Below are 24,644 nucleotides of genomic sequence, written 5' to 3'. Positions count from 1 at the left end.
GCGAGTCCGGCTCGGAATGCAATTGCAGTCTTCCTTCATTGCAGCCGGAGCATAAACTCTGCTGGTTTGCATGTCCTTGAAGGGTTATTTCAGGGCTAAATTCATGTGTTGTACTGCAGAGTTACGCAGACTTGTCAAAGGGAGAGTACAGCGTGTCCTGACAAAACCGAAATTACGGACTGAAGATTACTAATGGCAGTTGGTTGTTTTGCCATATGCACGATGCAGGTGTACCTGAGCGCACACCACCACAATCTGTTATGCAGTTGTAATCAAGATTCATATATAGAGAGCTGACCCAGAACGTGGCCCTGGGATGTCTGCGGCAGTGGTGATGGCTCTGAGATCCCCACCAGCTCCTCAAGGAGCCGCTGCCCTTCGGCCAAGGCAGCGGGCAGGCAGCGGGCCGCTGCTGGCAGGAGCAGCTCCAGCAGCCACGTGGTTGCTGGAAGTTTGAAAACAAATCATTGCAACTGCGGTGAGACTCGTGCTTTTTTTTTTTATTTTTATTTTTTGTTAGCATTGTAGGAGCCGTGTGTATTTGACAATAAGTGGTACACAGTTTATTTCCTGGGTGTTTAGTGATTGATCACAGCTGGGAGAAGACAGCTAAAGGAAGAGAAATTTCAAGCGTAAATGGAGAGAAAAACTGAAATCTTTGAAGTATGTAATCCAGCATGTCAGTTTTCCTAGTGATCCTTTTTTTAAGGTGAAAGTAGAGGGATAGATGTATACATTGCAGCAGTTTCCAGGTCCATTTTTCAAAGTGAGGTACTCTAAGTGAGATTCTGCTGCTGATAATGATTCATCCAACAGGATGGAAATGATTCTTCAGTTCTTTGTAGATCTTTAGATAAGTCGGTTGAAGAATAACCCTCTTTGCCACAGCTAGCTGGAGCTGAGTCAATTATAGAAAGGGGTTTTATTAATAGTTAAATTAAATAGTAGCTTCAGTAACGTTAGCCTCAGCAGTCGTCTTAATTGAAGATTATGCCAATGGGTGACTTGCTGTACGTTTTCTTCCATCCTTTCAGTCAGTAGTACACCCTTACTGCTGAAACCATTTGCTTTAGTCTCACTTTTATTAGCTTTCAGAAATGTTGAAGAATTAGTACAGTGCTTTTAGTGCCTCATACGGTAAGATTCTGGGGCTTTTACTATATCGCAATTCAAACACAAAATGACACAGACCGGGGAACAGTGAATGGTAACGTAAAGACTTTGCTGGTACCGAGCTGAGAGATAGTATTACCCGTATCTGCTTTAACGGCGTGCCCACCTGCTCAGGATCTTCGGGCTGTCATGCTCCCTGCATTAGGACTGTGCTTTACTCTTTAAACTTCTAATGCTGAAGTAGAGTGACTTTGGTGTGGCAGATGGCACAGCGTAGATTTCTGAGACATCACTGTTTTTTGGCTTTTGTCCTTATGGCAGCTGTGTCTGGTTAGGGAGCTCAAAAATGCCTGACAATAATTACTTTTAATTTCTGCAGGCAGCATTGTGGTGATTTTGGGACTGTGTTTATTCCTTTCTGTTTGTTCCTCGCTACCCTTCCTGTCTTCATTATGCTTCTGATGCAACTGTTCAGAATAATTTTTTTTTTCTACAGGGCCCTGGATAATTTTTTTGCCATTTCTTTTCACTGGACACTGTATTAAAGGCCTGAAATCACTTTCTGTTCCCTGTTTATGTCCTTATGAATAGTTTCTGTATTCATTTCTGTATTTTAATTAAGTAGAGTTTTGTGACTTACAGTATCGAGAATCTGTATAAATACTGACCCAGATGAAAATATTTACTGGACTGTTGGTTCATCCATGTGAGTGGATATATATCACATATAAGTGATAAAATGTTATGATAAAAAAATCCATGTTCAGACTCTTTATTTTTGTAACCTTTAAAATAAATGTGAATTCTTTGCAAGTGGATTGAAAGTATAAAGTGAAACGAAACCAGGCTGTGAGTGGGTATAAGTTCTGAAAATGCTTTGGTGATGGCTGTACCTCAAAACTTGGAATTGGGATAAGTGCAGGTAGGCATGCAAATGGTGCAGGCTCCTGGAAATCCTGAAAATTGTAAATTCCTCAGAAGACTTGTAATGATACTTGTTTCTTGAACTTCCTGAAAATAATTCAAAAACCACTCAAAGATCCATCCCACTTCCTTTCACTAGAAAAAAGGTGGAAAAGCATATAGACTATTTCATCTTCTTCTGAAAGTGTCAACAGTTTTATCATTTAAGATGTATTATTTCTCTTATGGATTAAATGTAAGTGGTGTCCATCAGAGAATTTGTAAAAACAGACGTTTAAACATCAGGGTTTGATATTTGCCTGATAAGAAGCCTGTAGCATTTGCAAAAGAGCTTCAAAGGGTGTTCCAAAAAAATTATTTTTAAAGAAAAAAGGGAGTACTGTTCTGGTATGGCAATCCTCTGCACAAAGTGAGGGCTTAAATGATCTAAGAAAGGAAACTGTTGATGTTGTTTTCTGGACTCTGCTTTTGTATGTTTGTAGGTAGTGCATGTTAAAAATGAAATCAATATAATTTTGAATGTATCAGTGACAGAACAGTGAAACGAATGCATGGTTAGTGTAGGTAATACTTATTAGGTCTGGCACCAGTGCTTTTGGGTTACAGGAGTGTACAACTGCAGGTTATTGTTGTGAATGTTGAGACTCTTAGTCGAGATGGAAGGAGGAGGACAGAAGGACTGGACGGCTTGTGTTACTTCCATCTCATAACCTATCATCTCCAACTTACTGATTCATGAGGGATATCTTCACTGAAGTTTACAGGATTGCTGTAGCTGTATGATGATAATACATACACCTCCCCCCCATGCATGTGGAGTCTTTTGATTGCTTGCTCACTTAAGTCATATTAAAATAATGAGAACTTTTGTGAAGCCTATTATAGCAGCAGCACAGCTAATCTAAATGTCAAATTCGTAGTAGCTTTTAAAATAAAATATTTTCATTTATGGATGTGTGGCGGTAGAGGATATGAAAATTATTAGTTCACTTTAATCGGTATCTAATGTCTCAGCAATACTTTTCATAAATAGCAGATTATTAAATTCTGTTTTGATATATATGTTAGTGGGTAAATACAACATGCACTACCAACCAAAAAAATTATGGTTTTTGGTAAATGCAATTCAGTGTGTTTGTGGGCCTATCGCACAGTCAATTACAAGATAGCTGATATGAAGCATTTAGCTTCCTTTGTAGGAAATGAAAAAGCAAGACATTATTTACTGAGAGGAAGATAGTAAAACTTGTTTAATCCATAACTGAATGAATAAACAATTACACCTGTAGAGATCTTTTGGGGTTACATGTCTTTTTCCCCTGTATTTTTCTGTGGGACAGATGATCTTCATATAAGAGATTTTCAGGGATATCTTGCCCAGACTAAAAGTAATTTGATGCTGTCTGGAAGAACATTTGATCTCTTAATTGACCAATTCAAAATGATGAAATTTGAAAAGTTTACTGTCATGAAATAAAGATATGGGAAGATCTAAATTAAATAACAAAAAAAAAGAAAAGAAAAACAATTACATGGTAATGGTGATGGTAGCCTGTAACCTGACTGTACTCCTTCTCTTTTACTGTTGGAAGTTAATTGGTTTTCAGTCACTTGAAAATCTCCCACCACTACCCCTGTTAATTCTGTATACTTGTGATGGTGTTAATGGTCTCTTTAAGGTGGGATTGGGTTTGTAATTACCTATATTGTACTTTTGTAGCAGCATTTCCAGTGTCATATTTTCCAGTAGCAATAATGTTAATCTGAATCCAAAAACTTCAGATAAATATTTTTATATAGAATAGTACAACATTGTTTTTTTCCACATTAATTGGCTTCCAGCTGTTGAAATTAAGAAATACTGGTATCTTGCTAGTATACTTGGAAATTTTTAGCAGCTAAGTCAAACAGACAGTGATCAAAGTGACAAAGTGATCAAAGTGACAGGAAGTGATATTTAAAAGTATAATCAAAAGGAATAACATTAAATAAATATTTCTTTACACTATACATGTGAAAAAAGAAAGAGAAACACAAAAGAATTAGGGAAAAAATCTTTAGAGTGCTGTACTGGAATAACCCAAATGACTTGAATATAATGTTCATGTATTGAAATTGTGACTTAATGAAAGGAACCGTCTTGTTCTTCATATTTTTCAGTGCTGCATTGTACCATTGGATACTGCATTTTATTTATTTTTATTGTTCCAGGACTGACAGCAGCTGCCATGGCAGAGGCTATGAAGTTACAGAAAATGAAACTAATGGCAATGAATAGCCTCCATGGAAGTGGAAGTCAAAATGGAACAGAATCAGAAAATGAAGAACTCAACTCTAATGCAGGTAAGTAATCCTGTGCACGTGAACTGTAGGGGAGGTCTAACCTGTTTTTATCCATTGGAAACAAAATCAAAATCTATCTCAAATGCTTGTGTTCTTTTATTTCGTAAACTTTCCTCTGCCAGTATCAAATCAAAATCACTGTTCCTATTCCTCCAATTTTCCTCCTAACAGCCATCTTCATTAGTTTTTTGGAATAATAGTGGCGAGAGATTGCTAGGTAAGGATACAGGCATTTTAAACCGTTCTCTAAATATATTTGTAGTAACAAAATGTTTCTCTTTTGGCAATAATATGTTGAGCCTAGTGTTTTCCTGTAAATTATGGAAAGTTTCCAAAATATCAGGTTGTTGGAGCTGAGTATGAGTCACCACAGTTCACTGGAGGAAGGTGAAGCAGGGAATGCTAAATTACGAGCTTTCTGGCTTTTCTGCATTTTGTTCTTTCCTTGAATGGATATTTGCAACTACAGCTATGAAGGAGTCATGATAAACATTTGTTATGGCCTACCTGGCTTGAGTGACCTTGGGAAGAAGGCACTGACGCTAAACACAAGTTCAGTCTATGCTGTTAGAAATATCAGCATGGACTTGAACTATGCTCCCTGAGGCCCAGCTCCACAAGAGTAAGGTTAAAAGTTTAAGTCAGAAATGGATCCTTTGAAGAGGATATCTTCTTTGTTTACTCTAATGTCCTTTTCAGGTGAATAGAAGAGATCTGACTTGGATAGTGTAGAGAACCTCGAATAAGATAGAGCTGTTTTGTGTCAGGAAGCTGCTGGATACCTATTACAATAAGGGCAGGTTCAGCTGGACTTGCTCTTTTTGACACAAACAATCCTACAATACACTCTTGACGTTTTGGAAACTTGCACACATCCTTTGTTTTCATTACCGATTCAACAACAGAGGCATTGTCTGATCCCTCATTGCATTCAGATCTCCCATCGGCATTCACACATATCTGAAATCACACATGTGTCTCTAAAGACGAAGGCACTCGAACAGTTTGCTTGGTTGGATGGTGTATAGTGTATATGCATTGTACCATCAAAATGGTAATTTATTAGACCAATAAAGCAGCAGCTGGGAGGTCTTAGACTCATTTTCTAAAGGAATAACTTTGAATTCATGACAAATTATGCACAAAGCAGTCTTTCCAAAAGTGGTATTGCCTTTTGCTAATTTTGTGTACTCATCTGTATTGAAGAAATCTGGCTTCTAATTCATGCATTAAACCCTTCCCCAGCTTTCTATTATGTAGAATACGTATTTCTTATTCACCTCTCAGACCCTAATCAATTAGTGCATATTGAATTCAGAAAAATAACACTGAAAAAGCATATTTAGTTCTTATTACTCTTGTAGTTTGTGTATAGTTCAAAAGAAATTATGAAGTTTCACTGAATGCTAAGAATTATGACTGAAGATAGAATTCCTACCGAAAAGCAAGGAGGCTTCAAATGGAAAAGATGCAGAATTAGTATGAAGGTTTTTTAAAGTTGCTGTACAAAGCTCGCTAATTTCAATGTTCATGGTTTTTGGTGTGTTTTCTGTTACGGCAAAATTTGTTTTCTTATTATGGGGAGAGTCTGCAGTACAGTAATAATATTATTTTAGGTACATTGACAGGTTTTATGGGGAGTATCAGACCAGCCTTTCTAAAATACATCAAGAGCATGCATATTAAATTGAAGTTCTCTGCAGTTTAGCAATTCAATGAGTTACAGAACTGACTCAATACCAATTTAAATATTTGGAAAAATTCCCACTGACTTTAACTGAAGTTACATTGGGACCCAAGGATATAGATATGATATCAGTTACGTAGAGATCTTTTCCCAATTCCTTACCTTTTTCATTGCCTAATTCAGTAAAACTACCAAGAGCAGATTCTCTGGATCAAGTCCCAATATTACTTGCAGGAGGAGAAATAAGTCCTTAACAAAAAGGACTACTGCTAATATACTTATTATCGTTTTCTCATTTTTTATTATCTGCAATACAGTAGGATCATTTTTGTGATGCTTAATTTATCTTTTTCTGCGCAAGGTCTTTTTTTTTTTAAAAAAAAAGATTTACACTAAGCAGGTACAGTAGGACTTGTCAAAAAGGAAAACCATAAATAAATAAATGTACAGCTTAACTAAATTAATCTTATTTCACTGTACAAAATAACTGAGGAATTATCAAATATTCACTGTAGAAACTCATTGGAGAATAGGGTGGGGCCTGAAGAGAGTCGCCATTCTGTTTAGAAGTTGATATACACTTCAAAACTTTGATTCATTGCGAAGAGAACAGCCTGGTAATTCTGCGTGCATGAAAGCTTTACCAAATGTTTGTTTTGCTCTAGACTGTTACAGTTTAAATGACTATTAAAAACAAAATGGGAATGCAGAATGAGAAAGAAAATTGAATTTTGAAATTTTTGTTAATAAGAAGAGGGAAAAAGAAACAGAACAAAGGAGTCAGAAGCCTCATAAGTGAGGAAAACATTTTATTTTAGGAGAGAGACCTACAGTTTCTTTGATTTGAGGTTGTGTTTAATAGCTTCTGTAATGGCTGCAACATGACTCTGCATCTAGATTTCAGCATGAATAACAACCTGTTCGTGTTTCATTTAGCTCCAAATGAGAAATTCTGTCTTTTATTGTTTTAGGAAATTAGTCTGTGTACTGTTGCTCCTGGAACTTTATAATTAATCACTAAAGGTTATGGTTGTGGAGAGTTTGTGGGAAATAGATGTCTGAATGATTATAATTGTAGCTGTCAAATCAGAAATATAGTTATACAGAGCAGGAGACCTTTGCTTTGCTTTGATTTTTTTTTTCTTTTTACTGTAACAAAGACTTGAAGGGTTGTGGGTTTACTTTAAAAAACAACTATAAAGATTTTTTTTAATTTATTTTTTTACCTCAGAGTTACACGTTGACTTCCTTTGGAGACAGTAAGATAAAGCAGCACTAAATATTTCACTTCAGGATGTGTGCCTACCTCTTCTATCCAACAGTCTGATAGATGAGTGGAATAGTCTGTTTTGCTAGTGTTTTGCTGTTTTTTTGGTTTTTTTTTGATAAACAATGTAATTGTGTAGTAATAAGTACTGAAACTTCATTGACTGATATTTCAGAAGTATGTCATTGTATACAGGTCGTTAGTATAATCAAAAAGTGGTGAGAACTTCTTGTCATATTCATTTCAATCCCCATCTGCATCTCTTGAAGTCAGTATGAGATCATCTTGAGTGTGTCTTTAATAATGCCTAGAATGTCACTTGGCAGTTTCATTCTCTCTTTGTGTGCATATGATAGAAATTTTCTGTATCTGATAAAAGATTCTCTGTATCTGAAACCAGAATTCAAGCTATCAATTTAAAATCTGAACTCCTAACTCAGGATCACTGACTATAATCTTTCAGCTATTGTATTGTCCTCTAGCAGATACAGGTGTGGAACTGGATCTTAAAAGTGTTTCAGGAAGGGTGCAGCAAATGTGCCACATTTTTGCTTCTAGTCCAGCTGGTACGTTTTTGCCATCAGGTCCTACCTCCTTTTCTGATATTGCAGTAATCTTGGCAGTAGCGGAGGTTTGTACTGTAAATAAGTGATTTAAAACAAAACAAACAAAAAGTGCTGCAAGATACAACACAAAAAATGTACCTCCAAAATAATACATTTTACCTCGTTTTTTTATTTGAACTAATTTGTTAGTTCAGGGCTGTGAAGAACGTTGTTAGACATTTGAACATTAATGTCCTCCTTCCCCTCTCTCTTCAGAAGGGAGAGTTTTTGCACCTTCCTACTCATCATATGAAGTGTTGAAACAAACTTCTCAGGCAGCTGAAGAAATCTCATGTTTAATCCAGCACCGTAGGTTCTGTGGCCCCGCAGTCCAGCTGATCTGTGGTAGCTGTTCCTCGTGGCTCGGCGTCTCTCTCTGTGTAGAACCTGTGGAAGAAGGCTGAACTGAGAGAGCCCTGTAGCTGGGGACGTGGAGGTAGTCGGGTCTCTGGAAGATTTGAAGATGCCCTCTGAAATCTCAAATTCCCGGTGGCCACTCGTAATCCTGTTCCTCCTTTTTGGTTACTCCATGTGAGTCCTCAGAGGTGAGACCGTCTGCTGGTGGCACTCACTGCGCAGCTGGAGACTGCCTTGAGGCCGTGGGATTGCCATAGCTAAGGCAAGTCGTGCTGTGAAGCCTGCCTGATAATACATGCCAGAGTGGTGTGGCTTTCATATTTCTCTTTGGAAAATGAGTGAGATCAAGAGTCTGTAGCTGGCAGCTGAAGCCAGGTAGCTGATGTGTCTGCAGATTGCTCAAAGCCCAGCCACGCAATCAATTTTCTTGTTTAACAGAAATAAGATGAACAAAACAAAACCTGTCTGGTTGCACAGAAGTGTTTATAAAGATCATCTGTTTCATCGTCGTGCAGTACTAATATTAGGTGGAGTGGATTCTGGAAATGAGCACATAATTGCCTGGGGAAATTTGAAACTTATTTGAAATCAGAGCAGGGCTCTTTTTTTTCTTTCTTCCTTTTTTTTTTTTTTTAATATCATGGTCACAGGTAATTTGTACAAGTGTGCGGTAGAACAGGAATGTGAAAGATAGATTTCAAAGTACAGTATGGGTGATATTACCTGAACATCCTTCAACACTGTGTTACCCAGCTGCATAAGCAAAGAAGGATCAGTGCAAAATAATCCGTGACAGTACGTGTTTGTACAAAACCTCAATGCAAAGAATAAAGCAGTTGTTTCCTTCTGTTGGCTTTTGGAGTTAACATGCATGATTTAATAAATGTGTTTTGCTTTCCCAAGAGAGATATCAAACAGTACTAAGTGTTTCAGCGGTATTTCCTTAGGAAGTCAAAATGTTATTCTGTATGTAGAGTGTTGTTGCTTAATTTTCAGACAAGGAGCTAAGTTAGGCAGGAAAGAAAGGAAAAACACCCTAGCTTTTGGCATATGAGGATCAGAGAAAAAACTCTTCATAGAAAAAAAAAAAGTGTTATCTTTTTATCCTTTTTCCCTTCAGTACCTGCCATGCAGTTTTCTCATAAATGCAAACATCCTTCACAATCTGTTTAAAAAACCACAAATACATCACTCAGAGGAATATTTAAGGAACCATCAGGAGGGAAAAAACTCATTGGTTTAATGGAATGCTGTCAAGGAAAATCAGCATCACAAACGACACAGGGGCAGAATTGATACTTTTGCACTGACATGTTAAAAGAAAATCCCATGCATTATTTAGAAAACCCAGAAATCTGTCAGCTGTATGATTGCCGAGTTAGCAGAAGCAGGAGGATGCTGCTCAAGTTGAAAAGAAACGCGTAGGCACAGATCCATATTGTAACCTTTCATGTTCTCCACCCACCATGAATACCCAGCTATTACACGGTCAGCATTTTTTTAGTTTTCCTCTTTTAAAATTTTCAAGTGCTTGAAAAGTCAAAAGAGGTAGGTCTTTTATTCTAAAAAGCAGGATGCCGAGGCTGTTATTTTATTGTAAGAGTAAAAATGACAAGACCAGAGAACAGATTTTTTAATCCTTGACTGCCGTGCACACTTCATAAAGTCATTTTTCCTGTTGTTAAAGCGAGTATCGTTTGTGTAACATGAGCAGAGAGCTATTGTTTCAAAGATGATCATTTTATTTAAAGAACACAAAACGTTCGTGCCATTTTAAAAATATAACCAGTCAAAACTACTATTAATATTTTTAGAATGGGATGAAAAGCTTGTCAAGCACACATTTCATTTTCTTTAATTGCCCTTTTGCCAGGAGGAGTATATACAGTTTTGAAATAAACAAGAGTTAATACATTTTGTTTTCTGTACCTTCTCATCGAAAAGCTATTCAACTCCAGACGCAGCAGATATATTAAACCATTTCATCCTACAAATGGAGACATCCGTGCTATTTCTTTAGACACATCCCTGCTTTGTGTGAAGTGTGAGGATGCTTGCTTCTCGTGCTGGACATCGGGAATAGCACGTAGCGAACCGATAGGTCCGCCTAGCCCTGAGCAGCGAAGTGAGCCGCCAGTCCCTGGCCATTGATCACAAATGGGTCGAGCACTGGGATGGGGAGGGTAGGTAGGAGAGGGGATGACATTTTTTGATGTGCCTTTTTCCTTAGGATGCGCGTGCGAATGGCTCGTGGCATGGCATGTGTCGCTGCTGGGACAGGCTGGGAGATGGGCAGCGGCGCTCAGTGCCGTGCTGAGACAGCTCAGGAGCTTTCCCAAAGATCAGGAGGGAGCGCAAAGTGCATCACGGCTCCTGTTCAGCTCGCCGTTTGGGGTTGTTTCTCTGGGGGATGCCGGAGGTTGCAGCAGGACCTCCACACTCACGCGAACACCTCGTGAAGCCCCCGAACGCAGCATTGCTTGCTCAGGGCTGGCTCTCGGCGTGTGGCAGGCTGACGCGTGGATGAGGCTTCTCTGTCTGATGAAGGCACATATGGCCCCGTAGGTGACTGGTTGTGGGGACGAGCTCTGCCTGAGAATGTTTGTCCTAAGGCCATAATATTTGAAGTAAAATTCACATATCAATGAAACCAGGTGGCTTTCAGGATGCTCTTCCACACACTGGTTTGGAGATACAAGCTTCTTCGAAGTTTCCTGAACTCAAATGCAAGTAGTATTTAAGAAGTTTTAGGCTTTCTTTTTCCAGTGAAAATGGAGTGAAGGAGCTCAGACGCTGACATAATACTGAGGGCTTGAGAAGCTTTACCAATTTGCTGCTTGTCAGAAAATGCCCGTGGCTGCTGACTGGTACAGAGCAATTAATTCCTAGCAGGAAATCTGCGTGGAACCTTCCTGGAGCCAGAGACTGATAACTCGGGAGGAAAAGCTAGTTGTGCTGTTTTCTGTTTTAAGATACAGCTTCTCAACATTAGCTGGGAAGTGATAACCTGTTTTCTGGGTTCAGTTGTACCTTGTTCGTATTTTGCTGTGTTCTATTCCATTTCTTCCTAATGGTGCCGCTTTCCTGAGCCCTCTTAGCTATCCTGAGCCCCCAGTCTCTGTATGTGAAGTCTGGAAAAAAGATGCACGTGTCTATTTCCTTGGCAAGTTTTTTTTTTGTGACCACTGGACAGGATTTCATACCAAGAATTTTAGGAGGCTTTAACGAACCACAGTTTCAGTGGAGTGCAAAAATTAATTTGTTTCTTGTTTGTAGACTGTTTTAAGGTCCTGTTTCAGACAGATTCTTAAGCAGTTACGTATTGAATGCATATGAGTACTTTAACTGATTTTCAAAAGAGTATTCTTATCCATTTAAAAATAAATTCAAATACTTCATAATAGATATATAAATAATTCACACAAATGCCGATTCATCAGCTAATATTTTTATCTTTAGATTGACTGACACCCAGCTCTGAGAAATGCGAAGTGATTCTGGCTGTAGTTTTAAAAATAATAAATACAACTTTGAACAACTTTTGAAAATGACATTCTCTTATGTTTTTCTCTGTAACTGATGCATCTTTTTCTTTGAGAGTATTTTTTTCAGATCTTTGATGGTTATTTTACACATGATAAAAGTAATTGATATTTTATATAAACTTTTAACCAAATCAGCTAATGTAAACCATCCTAAAGGTCACGCAAATTTCGGTGTTGTGTAGGCTTCGTTTTAGAAAAGTTCTTACTGAATGTCTAAGCTCTGGGTTGTGTGAATGCTTTTTGAGTGGGTAATTCTCAAGGGTATATTTTCCATAGATGCATTACAAATAGATGTTGCTAAATGGTTATGAATGGAGAATATATATACTTGTAAGCTTATATTTCAACAGTTAAACATATCACACAGTCTGCTTCCTCAGTATATTTTGGCTGTTATCTTATTTGAAGCCTAAAAACTGCTGTTCCTTTTATTCAGAGCATAAAGTACTTTTTTTTTTTTCTTCTATAAAGACAGAATGACTTACAATGGTTTTTAAGTTTTGCTGGAACAAACTTAATACAGAAATCAAGATTCATATCTATTCAAAAAGCTTCCTAACCCTAAGTAAAATACCTCTGGCTGCACACAGCGTAACCTCTCTAGATTCCTGCCATATCTGTGATCGGAACTAAGTGCAGCAAAAGATAAACTAATGACAAAATGCAAATGTTATGGCCAAACTGCATGGAACTGAGAGCTTTCACATGTCTGTCACCTTTCAGATCCTTTACAAATTTATAGTCTGAGAGTGCAGAGGTCTAAATCTTCAAAGCTTGAAAAACAGAGGTGCAGCATGAACTAATCTTCATTTTTTCCCCTATCTTCTTACAGCAGCACTAATGGAAATGTATTTTGTTTAATGACTCTGAAATCCTGTTTGTAATTAGATGTGGGAATTGGTCTTACTTTGTAACAGATGATACTGGAATAATAATATGAGAGATGCTACGCTGAGACCACTATCCTCCTAAATCTATATCATTTTTCATTTTATTGACAGGAAATGTGTTCCTGGAACAAAGAGATTGATTTTAAAGAGTGGAAAAATAATTTCTAGTAAAAACTCAAATGAAAACATTTTAGCATTACTTTAAGTATATCACAAGAGTGCATTAACCTTTTCACTTCATTTTTAATTTTGGTAAACAATCTTATTATAATTGTTGCTTTGTCACTGATACGATCTTTGAATTAATGCACCAAAAGGTAGAGAACTTTAATTAATGACAGGGTGCATACAATTAAAATGCATATCATATTTCAGAAGGATTATTCAAAATAATTAATTTTGTCTGTTAAAACACTTTTACAGTCACAAATGAAGTAATTAGGAGTGGGCACAGAACATGTGAGTGCAGGCTGAGCTCTCACACTCTCTCCAGAGCATTAGTCTTCTTCACTGGGTCTTGATGTCATAAATCATTTTGGCCACTCTAGAGTCAAGGCCACATCTTTTCCTTGGTTATAATTTTCACATTTGTTAGTAGTAGCGGGTATTCGTCGTTAATATCAACCTGCAGAAGGAAAGCAGGTTGCTCAAGTGGCTCTTGTTATGACAAGGTCTCATTTCTCTGCAAGGCAAAGGAGCTTCCATAGCACTGTGGGGAGCAATGCTTAACCAAGCAGATGTACCAAGTTTGGGACTTCCAGTAGAAATTTGTATTGAGACCAATACAGAGCGGATGCACTGCACTTTAAAAGGAAAAAGCATTCCAGTTTAGACATTTTAGGAGGTCCCCGTGTGTGCCGAAGGACAGGCTGGCGTGAAGAGTTCATCCCGCCCGTCGGAAGCAGAGCTGCTCTCTCTGTGGGCAGGCTTAGGGTGGGGGGGCACCTTTCTGCTCTTGGTGCAGTGGGAAAAGGAAGGAAAAAGAAAAATGTGGTTCCAGATCTACCTCTCTAAAATGCCTCTCTGTAAATCATGGTTGGATAAAACTAAAACTGGCCCTGAGAGCAGGAACCATCAACTGGTGATCAGCTGAACTTGGGTAATTTTGGAGGCCAAAAAATGCTAAGTGTGCCTGTTTCTCCTCAGATTTTCTGTAGTGCTACCAAACAATAACAGTAAAGTACCGTATGTCAGATACAGCTTATTTTTTAATTTTACTGGGGAGTTGGAGGTCCTTGTATGTACTCTTTCAGTAAAATTTTGTCTATCATTTTGCACAATGTAACATACTTGTTTAAATGCTATGGTTTGTTAATATGCTTAATCAATGCATTTTAATTTCCAGTTTCAGTACGTAAGGATGCAAGGAATCCAGTATGTAAGGAATTACAGTATTATAGGAAAAGTAAATGTTGATGATAGTTACCCTTATTAATATTAGAGACTGAACTACAATCTCACATCAATGATATTTTAACAATAAAAAGTACTTTAATATTTTAATTACATTTTAAAGCCTGGAATATTCTTATTCTTGTTAAGGCATGTGTAAGTTAGGATGAAAACTGGGATATTACCTTTGATGCAGGCCACATGCTGAGAGTCCCCCAAAGGATGTCATTGATAGTGATGCAGCTGCCAACAGCAGGAGTCTCATGAATTACAATTTTAATCAGATTTAAAAAAAAAAAAAATCCCCTAACATACATTCAATTTATGTTTGAGGTAAGAAATGGGATCATTTGGAATATTTTCTCACTCGAAAGAGTAGCATTAATCCAAAAACATTTTTTAAATTGTGTTTTTTTTTTTAGTTAAGGATTCAGCACTAGATTTTTGCAGAGTGCCCTGAACTGACATTTTTGCAGCTGAGATTCGTTAGCAGTTTTACTTGCAACAGTTGGTGCTGTTTAAATGTCTAGCTGATTTGTGAATTTGATGAGACAGAAGTCACAGTGGTCTCAAGTAATTCTGCCTTTACCCATAAAGTGAGAGGCATTCCTTAGTTCTGCAGTAGGGACTGTATGGGTGAACAGGACATACACAGATCAAAACCTTATTACTTTTTATGGAATACCTTGGCTATTTTAAATAGTTCTATTCGAGTTTTGTTTTCCTTTATTAAAGTCTTGATTCATAAGGAAGTTGGGATAATGCATTTATTTCTGTGATTTTAAAAGTAAGCATATGACAGTTTTGCATAATAGGTTATGCTTTCTGCTCCATATTCTGTTTAAAAAAAGGTGGAATCTAAAGCTGTGAGTGACATTTTGGTAGAATTTTAGCAAGTACAGACATTACCAAATTAAAAATAGATACAGGTGGGTAGTCCGTGTTTTTAGCTCTTTTAAGAAAAAAAATAAAATACAAACTGCCACAACAACAAAAAAAACACGTAAAAAACAAACAAAAACCACACCAACCCTCTCACTGTATACAATCAGCAAGAATTTATCAGATCACCCTAGTTACAATTATGGAAGACCAGCAATGTTTTGTCTGACCAAAAATAAATGTACTTTTGTCACCAGAGCATGTTAGCAATCTTTAACTTCTATGGCTGCAACATCTTTTTCTCAAATTAAATTCTTATTCTAAATTTCTTAAGAGCATAATCTATATTAATTAGATCACTGAAAAATATTAAAACCTGGTTCATTTAGTCATTGAGAAAAATAAAGTGTTGGTATTGCACACTTGAAACTACTCATTTGTTCATGATCTAAAGGGAAAATGCTATGGATTTTCACCATGTTACAAATGTTGTCTTAAGGTGTTTATTATCTTGGAGATGTGACCAGTATTACGTTATCTGGTAAGTAACTAGTATGTATTTTAAGATGGCCAGTTTGTTTATTGTGTTTTTCCAGACGTTTCATCTTCACCAGCACAGCAAGCATGCACCTAATGATTTTAGAATGGTTCTCTCTCTTCTAACTGCAATGCTTCTGAAGAGAGGAATAGCTAGGGCTTTCCCTGAACCGTTCCTGTAGCTGAAGAGGGGACCCCTATGTAGGATTTCTGGGCTGTGGGACTAGGCTGTGGGGTAGGTTATGTTGTGGCATGCAGATCCAGCTCAGGTGGTAGGTGCAGCTTAGCTGTGGCAGGGTGAGTTCAGGATGGGCCGTTCCACCGTGCAGTGTGACGCCGCCCCTGGACCTGGTGTCTGTACTGCCGTTTGCGGTGTTCAATGCCGCAGGAAAACGGGACTTCCAGGCTTGTTTCCTTACCCGCTTTCCCAACGAAGCAAGAGTTCTGCCAGCATCGTGTCTGACAGAGGTGGTTGTCCAGCTTTATTTTAGAAACTTCATAGGATTACCAATCGTGGCCGTTTTTCTAAATGCTCTTAAATACTCTACTAAATAGTCTTCCTTGTTACAGGCTCATCCTTGCTGCTTCTTGTCCTGTACACTGGAGGTATGGAGAACAGCTTTCTCCCTTGTATTATCACGTCTTCTATCTAGTGAAGACCATTAGTGAGCCTGCTGTCTGTCCTCCTCCCCTCCCTACATTAAACAACCTGCTCTTCTGAACGTGCCTCATCCTGATAATTTTCTAGGTCCCTGGTCAGTTCTCATCACACTCCTCTGGCTTAAAGTTAAAATAAATTTTAATAAAGATCCAGAGTGTTCGGTAGGTAGATTAATAATGCCATGCATGCTCATGGTATAGGCTCCATCTGCCCTTGAATGTGAAGTATTTCATTCAGCAGAGTTTGGTCATTTTATAGCTATAATGGCCGTTTCATGCTATAACGGTTGATTGAAGGTAGATTCTGAAGGTAAATTAAAAGTGATAGTTGAAACTATGAAAATCAACATTTCCTGTTTAGATCATGTGCATTTTTTGAGCTGTACAGAGCTATCTGCAATTAATAGTCTTTGTTGTATATCTTCTGTATTTACAGTATATTTGACAATAAAACCTTTTTTGACATTTAATCAGTGGCGGAGTTGTTCTGCTCTCATTATAAATTCATGAACTTCATCACCAAGACAAGACATAAATGTTGAGCTTGCCTTTAAGATCAGGCATGCATTGATATTTAAAACCTAGAAAATTGAAGAACTTGTTTTGTTGTGTCTGTTCTGTATCTGCACAATGTAAAAATGAGACTAGATTCCTTCTTTATAAGGAGATGCTCAGGCTACTGTGAGGATGGAAACAAAGATAATCTGTGGGACTTGTGAAACTTCCAGCATGTCTGTGTTTGATCTCTGTATTCAGTTACCAGGATCGTGGGACAGGACAGGCTGTATTTTGCCCTTTGCCTGGAAGGCAGATAATATTAGTAAAACTGTGATTTATTTTCTCATGTTTCAGATGGAAATTGGAAAGCTAGTAGGTAGAAGTGTCTGCAAGATAGACTGTTCTTATGGACGTATTTTCTGATTGGCTCTATCAAAGAATTTGATGTAAGGGAGATTTTGGCATTTCATCCTTGAGAAATATTCCCCCTCATTTGCTGCATGTCTTCTATTTTTATTCTTGATTTTGACAAAGTAGGTATTTTTTGGAAGTTGAATCCAACTTAATTCCACTTCTTTGTAAAATTCTAGGTCCAAGGAGAATAGTCCTTTAGAAATGCTAGAGTACCTAGCATAACTATTTTTTTTTTAATTTATATTTTATAAATACCGAATGTATCTGGATTTATACACTGTACATTAAACAACATTTCTATGTTAGAGATTGAACTTTAATAGAAAAATATTAAGTAAACAGAAGGGCATTTGGGACAAACTTGTAGGCATCTGATATTTAGAAAGATAATTTCTAAAGATCCTCAATGAATTTAAACTCTATGATTCTGTCTGTAGAAGAAATATTTGCATTGTTCTGTTGCTAGCGACTGATGCTCATTTTCTATCCAACTTACTAACAGCTCCTCATTCTTTGAAACTGCCTTGAATAATTACAGCCTAAACCCTGCCCCTGTACTACATGAATGCAAAATCCAAGTCATCAGATAGTTCCATCTTCAGTTTGGATTAAAAATATATTTTATTTATTAGATGCAGTTGTGGCACTGAAATAAATGGTTGGTGCAGTTACACAACATTTCACCTTCAAAATTTAATCATCTACAAATGCCATTTATTTTCCATCAGCTCCTTCCTTTTTAACATCATTCATTAAATCTTTTTTTTTTTCTTGCTGTTTGTTTATCTATTTTGAATGTAGATTCCAGGCATTTATTTACCCTTTGTCTTAATGTGTGGTGCGGTTGGTATAAAAGTATTTAAGTACTTTAAATACTTAATTATTAGTTTAAAAGTTGCATTTGAAATTGGAGAACCGTTCTTTTCTGATCCACTTTTTACAGATTTGTCGTGGAATTTTCACTGAAGCTGTTTTTTTTGTTTTTTTTTTTTTTTTATATTGCAAGAAAATGCTTATCCTCGGTATCCTTCTATTTACAACACACATAGAAAATCCTCCTGTAGATGGGCGTTCCTCTAGCACACAGTAGAAGTTTTTGCAGCTGGTAAAAAGCTGTACATTTCCACTTGCCAGCAGAGGAGGGATACTGATGGAAGAAGATACCTTGGCAGAAAGTGTCTGTGTTTACTCTCTGCTTGACTGCAACGATTGAATAGCTCTGAGTCACAGCAGTATCGGAACAAGGCACTTTCCCTTTCTGCTGTTGAGCTTGTCCTTTGCTCCATCATCGAGAGCTGAGGCTCTGTAGTTTACATGAGTTTTTCTGATTCAGTGTTTGAATCAGTAAAGAGGGAACTTATGGGGATCAAGATCAATGACTTTTAAGTGTTACTGACAGTCAATAGACTATCTTTGCACATGCTAATATTTCCTCTTCTCTGTATGTTAGCAGTCGAATGTGTTCTGAATTCAGTGACTGAATTTGAAATTTTAATTGTATTTGTGGCAGTACACAAGGTATGTGACGGTTGCATGGACTAAATAGACAATTGCCTTACAGCTCCAGCTCCTCCATTTTTAGTTATCTTAATTGTACACATGCAATAACTTCTAATTCAATTAAGACTAGCAATATTCCACATTAGCCTGTCTGTTAAAATCCATGCAATATACTATAAAAAAGTCATTAGTTTGGTAATATCAATTTAACAAGTTTTAGCTCATTAACCTTGACACCAGTAGTGCTGGAGAGAGGATCCTTTTGATATTGTTGTTCTCAGCATTTAATACCAGGGAGCTCTGAAGATCTGTTGAAATCTGTGGCTTTTTTCCTCGATTATCAATTACAGCCGTGTGTTAGTTCTTTATGCAAACACTAGAGGAAGTCACAGATTCCGTCTTTTCAAGTCACTTTTATAGACTGGAACAGCTGCTTTTACTCAGATTTTTATATATATATATATATATATATAAATATATAAATATATAAATATATTGTTATTTTTTTCCCAGTAAGAACTTTCTGTGGTTTTTAGGTGGTCCTTGAACAGCATTACCAGCCACTTCCTATGTGTCAATTTTCAGGTATATACAATTTCAACACCCATTTTTAAAAAGCTTACATGAAGAGCACCAATTAATATTTCTGATAACATTTTAGTAGGCTAAGATACTAATTGTATAAGTACTTTTCTGATACTTGTTCTTGCTTTCCAGTTTCATTTTTGAGAAATCACAGTTAATTTTATCATAATGCCGTTGTTTTAGAAATATAATACTGCTGCAGAGTACCATTATGAAATAGGAAAATGAGCAATCACTTAAAAGTAGGGTAAAATAAAAATAAGTATAAATAACTGTAAAATAAAATAAATAACTCTAGCAGTTGAAAGAGATTTTTTTTTTCTTTTTTATAGTTAAATTTTATGTGTCTGAGTTTTTAAATTGAGAAGAGGTAGAGCAGAATTCATATTTAGCCTTGTAATAAATCTATAACACTGAGGCATTTGAAAAACAGCAAGAGGGGATTCTATAAAAACACAAAGTATTTGCTCAGGAAGGGGTTCACTTAACCCTTGCAGTAACAGTGAGTCTTTCACGTGTGATGATTTTGGGAGAGGATGTTGATAGACAGATAATTAGCAGCTACCTCTGAGGAATAGCTACATGAACGGGAGGGAAGAGGGACATAAATGAATGTTTTAACATGGAAGTGGGAAAACAGAGTACAATGAACATGGAAAATAGAATATTACATTTTCAGCTCCTTCTCCTATTCATGACAGGATAAATTTTTCTTTCTGTTTCTTTCTGTTTTACCACTTGCCTGTCCTTAGTTTTCTAGCTAGCTTGCTCAGAAGCTGCCTTTTGCTACCTTTTAGGTTATGGGCTTGTTACTGAAGGTGCCGTGTTTTCTGTATCCCGTAACCTACTGAAGTCAGGGAACAGTTCGGATCCTCGTTCTCCTTTTGCCTGTGCTTAGGTGTATCACTTTCCAGGTTTCGGTCTCCCCACTGTGTTGCAGCACCTGCCCTTTCTGACCCCCCCCCCCGGCCTTTCCCCTGCTGCCTGGCCGGGACGCATGGCCCTCAGCCAGCGGCTGTTCCTCACGGGGCAGTGGGCGCCGCCGCCGGGGGTGAAGGACGAGGGGCACGCAAGGTGCAAAGAGATCAGGCAAGTCTTGCACCAGTTGTCTCAAGTGTGAAATAAAAGAAAACGCTGGATTGGGCATTGTCGACTACAGCAGTGCTGACACGCGTCAGGGGCACCCACAGAGCCGCGTATTTTTGCTTTGTTTGAGAGCACTCAACCCTGTATGATCGCAGGAGATGAAGGCTGCCAACACGAGTGGCGGTAAGTGTGTACAGCTGTGGTGCAGGTGTGAGAAAGCAGAGCTGGAAAGAGCTGCTGCCGTCTCTCCGCCCTGGACAGGGGCATTTGTTCCCAGTGGAACGCCGAAGCTCTGCTCCATGTGACGTATGTAATGTGCGCACTGTACACGGTCAGTCACAAGATTAAAGATTAACTTGGAATACTTTGATAAAGTGTCAAGCCAGAAGATGAGCAGCAAATAATTTTGCTCATTTACAATGTTAATGAGAAGAGGGTTTCAGTAAAGGACTAAAGGTGTAATCTATGCAATTAGAATATTGAAGACTAATTAAAAAAAATCACTATTCTGCACTATATGTTAAAAACTTTGGTTATAAAAAGGAACAGTTACCTCAGCCAAATTTTCAGCTTCTGTAAGACTAAATGTAGATTTAACTTAATTATAAACTACTTGTTATGTTCTCCTTTTCTGCTGGCATGTTTGCCACACAAAAAAGTGAACTATTTTTAGTCTTTTGTAGAAATCTAATCCAGAATGAAAAAGTACATTAGATAAGGCTAAACTGAAATTGCAGTTGACCTCTGGGTAGTGGGAAGGAGTGCAGTGTTGAGACTGAGAAAGGTTTTGCAGATATGAAAAAACAGGAGGAGACACTGTACTTTGCAGAAGTTCTGTGAGTTCTAAAAGGGCCAAATTCAGCTTTGAAAATATGCCAAAGAACTGTGCTCTACAGTACAAAGGAACTATGTTAAAATTCGTGCTTCAAAACAAATCTATTACATTGTTGTTCTTTTAAAATATTTAACATTTTTCTTTTAAAATTCACCAAAATTCCTTCAATGTGCAGGATCTTGGCTGTGTCTTTATGTAAGGAGCATTGTTCAAGTAATCTCTAAAATAATTTTTAGAAGAGTTGAAGTCAATATGGATGTGGGAAAAAGTGCAATTTATATGAAGAGTCTTTCATTTAAGACCTAATTCTGTTAGAACCACCTATATATGAAAACAGAAAATTCATATGTGTCTTGTAGTTAGGGAAACAGGTCTGTAAGCCAAAACTGCCTCTAAATACTGGTCTTCTTTCTAAAGAGGATCTTACATGATTTTATTTGTCATTTATGAAGAACTATGTTAGAATCTTATGTGAAACATAAAGTGGCATTTCTTGTGGCAAATGTATATTTTGTACTTTTTTATGTTAAACCGTACAAGTGCATATTTTTAGATATGTATGTATATGTATGAATGGATCTCAGTATATTTGAAAGAACTAATTACATACTATGACAGATTTGTTCCTTCTAATTTGGAGCTTTGTAGTGTGACCATGTTCACACTTTTCAAGGTATTCAGGCTTGATTATTGGCTTTACCTGGATAATATAGCCTAGAAGTAAGGCTAATATCTGGGTAGCTGTCTTCCTATTATTCATGACTACAAATCCATCACTCTTCCAGTCTTTCATAGAATAAAATGTGTATTGTAGACATTTCACTTGAGGCATTTTCACCAGTATGTTTAAAAGGCAGCACATTAAAAAATGGAGATCCAGCTGCAATATTTGGAGCTAGACTTTAAAGAATACGCATATCAGGGGAATCATGCTTTGGGGCTATTGTTTGGCCGATTAAATGGATAGATATTTACAGATTGAGATGCCAAATTTCAGTATCAAAGATGTTTCGAGCTGTGTAGTGATCAAGGCTCTCTGTGACACTGAGGAAGGTAGAAGCCTTCATCCTTCTGGTCAAAACCACAGTAACAGCAAAAGTGCTCAGTACTACTCCCAGTCGAAGAGCTGTGTTTTGAAGTAACAGGTACTGTGCCGTAGGTGTGCCGTTAGAGACTGCGTTCTCTTTAAAAAGCTCAACGGTGAATAGGACTTTTCTTTTAAACTGAAAACTGCCTTGAATCTCAGAAGTGAAAATCATATCTTCAAGCTTCCCAAACTAAAGAGCTCTGGGAAGAGTGTATTTGTCATTATGTTTAATTTGCACATACCTCACCAAAGAAAAGGCCAGGGGAGCTAGGCCGAGAACACAGCTGTACAGGCAGCTCAACTAATTGCCTCTCCATCCTCAACCTCATTTATCTTCATTTCTTCCCAATTATACCAAATTATCAATAGTCTCTGTTGCATCAGAGTCTTAATCCCCTTTATTCAGGCAGCATTAGATAGTGGCAGATGAATTCTTGGAGGGAGTCAGGGTAAACAGCCATGAAATGCCACCTCTGGCAGATGGCATTGCTCACAAGAAATGTGACAAAACATTTGGAATTTGTTACTAGGCATTGGTATGAGAAGGCAAGCTGTCAATATTTTTTTAAATGATAATCAAGGTGGTGCATACTTATATTATAAGCAGAAATGAATCCTGTCCAAAACCTCAAGCTTAGTTAAGTTCAGCTTGGCACTGTGCTATTATATATTGTTGCTAAAGCCTCTCACTTTTTCCTCTTAAGAAATATTTTCACTTTATCTAGTATTAATATCAGCATTTTAATGATGTTTGTGCTGATGATAGTTAATAGCTTTGTATACCTCAGAAAAATACTCATTTGAAGACCTAGAGTATCCCTTACACAGCAACAAATTTAGGATGTATTTTTGAATAGGTTTTTTGGCACAGTTGGTCATTTCTAGGGTTTTGATCCTGCTCCTTTGAGAAACTAATGCAAAGCTCTCACATATCATTGAGGAGAATTGCACTAGAGATTAGCTGAGAGCACCTAATAGCTAGGTTTGATGAATGAGAAGTCTGAAAATCAAAGATTGATTGAACATATAAGATGTCTATATGCTGTGGTAGGTATATATTCAGCTATTATTATAAGCAAAAACGAAAGTGAGTTCTTAAGGAAGCACAGCCTTGGCTATTAATGAAGTTCAAGATTTTTTTTGCTTGTTATTTATAGACTGACATTAAATGAAACACCATGGATTTCACTGCTGACCTTTTATGTGAATTAGGTTTACTTACAGGTTCTCCTGGTTTTGGCAGCAATGTAAATTTTTTGGAAGTCTGTAGTAAGTTAGTGCAAGGAATCAAATGCCAGATAGAAAAGAAATTGCGCATCTTCAGAACTAGTATATACCTTCCCAGTGTTCCCCATGCTGACACAACTGTTGAGGCTGTGCAAGAGCAAGTGTCTATACTTACTGATTCTTAATGGAAACAGGATTCTGGCAGTAAGTCTCAGCGGAAAACTTCTACAGTCATCCGTCTTCAATACGAAATGATGATCCCTTTTGCAACCTCCCATTTTCTAGTGAAATCTTCAATGTTGTTGAGTTCTGTGTAGACATTAAGTTGGTAGGGGTTTGGAAGGTTGAACAAATATTTAAGTATGAAGTACAACAGACCGCATTTAATTCTTTAAAGCCATACTTTATATTACAGAGTTCCTCTAGTATTAGAATACTAATCTCCTACTGAAACGATTGTAAATACATAATTTGCTTATGTCATTACAAAGTAACTCAGCATATCACAATTGTTAACTTGAGTTGTTCATAAATGGTTGAAACTTCAATGATCTGATCTTGAACCATAGTACTGCTACCTGTGTGCTGTGGAGATCAAGACGTTCTCAAAGCCTCTAAAATCAAACCAAACTCTCCAGCTAGTTGCATTTACATTAAAAATACATAGTACATGTATCTCTGTGATTGTTTCAGTAAGTTTTCAAATATGCAAAAATATTAAGCAATTAAAAAAGCAACCCCAAAGTGCTTTGTTTGTGATGACTGAAGGTGTCAATGATTGTCATCACTGTAATATGAATCCTTGCTTGCTGGCTGCAGTTGAGTTTAGAGGAATGTATATTTTATTCTTTGTGGCAGCTAGCCCTACAAACTGTGTTCAAGATCTGAAAGTTAAGCTGTTTTATTTCTGGCTTGTGCATCATCGACAGTAATAAAAACACGACAGACCAAATTTGGCCGTATTTCCATCTGTGAAATACACGTGTTTCTGAAGACAGACTTTGGTCCTTCAGTAGGAAAGACTTCATTTTTTTCTTGATGGTCATAAACCAGAAGAGATACGTTCTAGTACAGTATCGTTACCTTTCTATAGAAAAATAAAAAGCAATAAAATGACTCCTGTATCACTGAAAATGTTAGCAATTATCATTCTGAATGCACAAGGATCATTTGTGCAAGAATGAACCATAATCCCGTGCTTACATTTCAA

At 37.3% G+C, this 24,644-nt stretch overlaps 1 protein-coding gene across 1 annotated transcript in view; it reads left to right on the top strand.

The window, feature by feature from the left end:
- DACH2 (dachshund family transcription factor 2) overlaps window positions 1-24,644 on the top strand; it is a 289,244-nt gene that overhangs the window by 191,285 nt on the left and 73,315 nt on the right. Inside the window, 1 exon segment of the mRNA XM_067005164.1 lies at window positions 4,249-4,380. Within this exon segment, the coding sequence (XP_066861265.1) occupies window positions 4,249-4,380 (132 nt within the window).

The sequence above is a fragment of the Anser cygnoides genome, chromosome 13, assembly GCF_040182565.1.
Source record: "Anser cygnoides isolate HZ-2024a breed goose chromosome 13, Taihu_goose_T2T_genome, whole genome shotgun sequence".
NCBI lineage: Eukaryota > Metazoa > Chordata > Aves > Anseriformes > Anatidae > Anser > Anser cygnoides.
Note: the sequence above shows the minus strand (reverse complement) of the source record. Positions and strands in the feature narration are given on the sequence as shown.